This window comes from Micropterus salmoides, unplaced genomic scaffold (genome assembly GCF_014851395.1).
Source record: "Micropterus salmoides isolate LMB-PRFRI ecotype aquatic unplaced genomic scaffold, ASM1485139v1 Ms_hic_scaffold_6, whole genome shotgun sequence".
Classification (NCBI taxonomy): Eukaryota; Metazoa; Chordata; class Actinopteri; order Centrarchiformes; family Centrarchidae; genus Micropterus; species Micropterus salmoides.
The window spans coordinates 39248621-39251120 of NW_024044348.1; the positions used below are offsets into that span (position 1 = coordinate 39248621).

Here is a 2500-nt window from a genome sequence, read left to right on the forward strand (position 1 = left end):
TACTGTCAGTCATAGTAGTGAACATAATACCATTTAACAGAATGTGCAACTGAATATTAGCGTGTGTGTTTGTGCTTGTTTGGCATGCACAGTCACAGTGGTGACAGACATATGGCTCTCCTGGAGTGCAGGCCTCATGGGCCCACAAAGAAGTCTACTGGTCTTACACTAACATTTGAACATAATAATAAAACAATAAAACTTTACTGTGTGTGTGTCAGACACATCCTGAAATTCAAAGAAAACATATTAATACAACTAAACATTTTCATTGTTGTTACAACTAACCTAAACTGTTGTAGCCATGAACTAGCTTACCTTACAGCTTACAGCTAAAACATTAGCACTAACAACTTGCGTTAAAGATATTTACATTGACGCACAATAAACATCATTTAAGTTTGATGAGTTTAACTACAATGCTATACTTTATTACCTCACAATATATTTTTTACCTTCTAAAATTGTCTGTGCCTGCCACAGGGTGCTACTTTCCCCATGTGGAATAAGGACTAAACTGAACAATGTCTGTGAAGGTTCTCAGTCATCCAGGTCATAGTTATCCAATGAAGGTTGAGGTCAAGGGCAATGACTAAACTGAACATGTGCAGAGTGAATCAGGTGATTTATAACATGTTCCTTATTGGAGGAATTGGACATGTTACAACCATCCCCAGTCTCCCCTGCTGGTTGTGATTGTTCCATTCAAGTATAATACTTAGGCTCTCTGATCATCACTTCACAAGCCACTAATAGTAAGCTAACTCATTAATTTACAATGGTCTGTTTCTATTAGTTTTAGTTAATGCACATCCCTGCATCCATATTAGGATAGTAATACATGTTAAAAAATGGCAATGTATACATTACAACAAGACACAGTATTTGGGAGTGCTGCGGCACCACACACCCACAGACAGAGGGCTCTCTTGCTATTTTGGTTTATTTCAGACCTCAGACACACACACACACACACACACACACCATTATCTGCATGCTGACCCAATCATAGGTCGTCAGGTTTCATCAAAGAGGAAGAGATAAGGAGGTCGGGGCCAGCATTCATCGTCTAATCTATTCAATCAATCTCTTCATGCTGCTCAGCCAACACAACCAAGTGTGTTTTTGAGAGAGAGAGAGAGAGAGAGAGAGAGAGAGGTATCCTTGGACTGACCGTAAGCTGAGTGACAAGTACAGGCACACACAGACACTTTGGTTGTTCCGATAAAGGTATCTTAAATACACACTGCTATAACAAAGGATGTGTTGTCTTGACAATAACTTTGTATGTGTGTGGCAACCTCTGATGTATGCAACCTGTATTTATCTGGAGAGCATCAGCGATCAAACATCCCCCACTCCCTCCCCCAGCCATCCCATTCCTGGTCTCACCGTCCGGCTTCGAAGGTGAAGCGGGTGGCATCGCGTCCGTAGCGCCGCAGGGAGCAGAGTGGCCAGGTGACCAGCTTGGTGCGAGGGTTGTGAATGTCCCACAGGTAAATGTTCTCGTGGGTGATCTGCATCATGCACTCCCCATAGATGTCCAGGTTGGGACAGGGGAGGAGGAACACGTTGAAACGCTCTGAGGAGACCAAGGAATGACCAGAACAATGTCAGAAATTTCACCAGAATCGAGTATAAATAAGTTACACCACACAAGTCAGCTCTGTTGTGAATTAGCGCTGTTTGCTCATTTTAATTTCTTATTAAAGGAAACAAACCCGTTTCCTAAGTTAAATAGGTATCTAAGACCAGAACCAGGCCAGGCAGGACAAGTTTATTTGTATAGCAGCTTTCAAAAACAAGGCAATTCAAAGTGCTTTCTATTAAGATAGAAACGTTATTAGGAAAGAAAAACAAGACAATGTAAAAGGCAATATAAATCAAATTTAAAAGAGCAAAATATAATAGAAAAAAAAAATAAGGAGAAGTTCTGATTTAAAAGAACTGAGAGTTCAAGTTTGCTTAGATATTAATATAATCTTTTGGTGCAGGTCCAAGTCACGTCACTAGTCAAAGCACATCATTTGCAGGTCTTTCATGTCTCAGAATGCTGACTGTTAAAATGACTGGACACAGTGTTTTTTCTGTTGTGCCAATGGTGTTATTTACATAACCAATTCCTTTCAAAGGAGATAACAAAGTTGAACGGGCAATGAAACCTGTAGTTGTCTTATTTATTTGTCATTGTTTCAGGATTATTGTTTCATCTCTTCAAAAATATATAGATATAACATTCAGAGTATTTGCACAGAACAGAATTATAAAAAGTTTTTTATAATTTGTTTTTGCCCCCATTCATCATGAGCTGAACTCAAAGATCTGAGACTTTCTCTATGTACACATAGAGTACACTCTATGCCTATTTCTCTCAAATATTGTTCACAAATCTGTCAAAATCTGTGTTAGTGAGCACTTCTCCTTTGTTGAGATAATGCATCCACCTCACAGGTGTGGATCAAGATGCTGATCAGACAGCATGGGGATTGTGTACATAGAG

At 39.5% G+C, this 2500-nt stretch overlaps 1 protein-coding gene across 1 annotated transcript in view; it reads right to left on the minus strand.

Moving 5' to 3' along the window:
* The window catches only part of LOC119889902 (docking protein 4-like), a 9849-nt gene that overhangs the window by 640 nt on the left and 6709 nt on the right, over nucleotides 1-2500 (minus strand). Inside the window, exons 4-5 of the mRNA XM_038700814.1 lie at nucleotides 1393-1582; nucleotides 110-120 (exon numbers count right to left, since the gene is read on the minus strand). Coding sequence (XP_038556742.1) covers nucleotides 110-120; nucleotides 1393-1582 — 201 coding nt within the window. The remainder of the gene's footprint in view (nucleotides 1-109; nucleotides 121-1392; nucleotides 1583-2500) is intronic.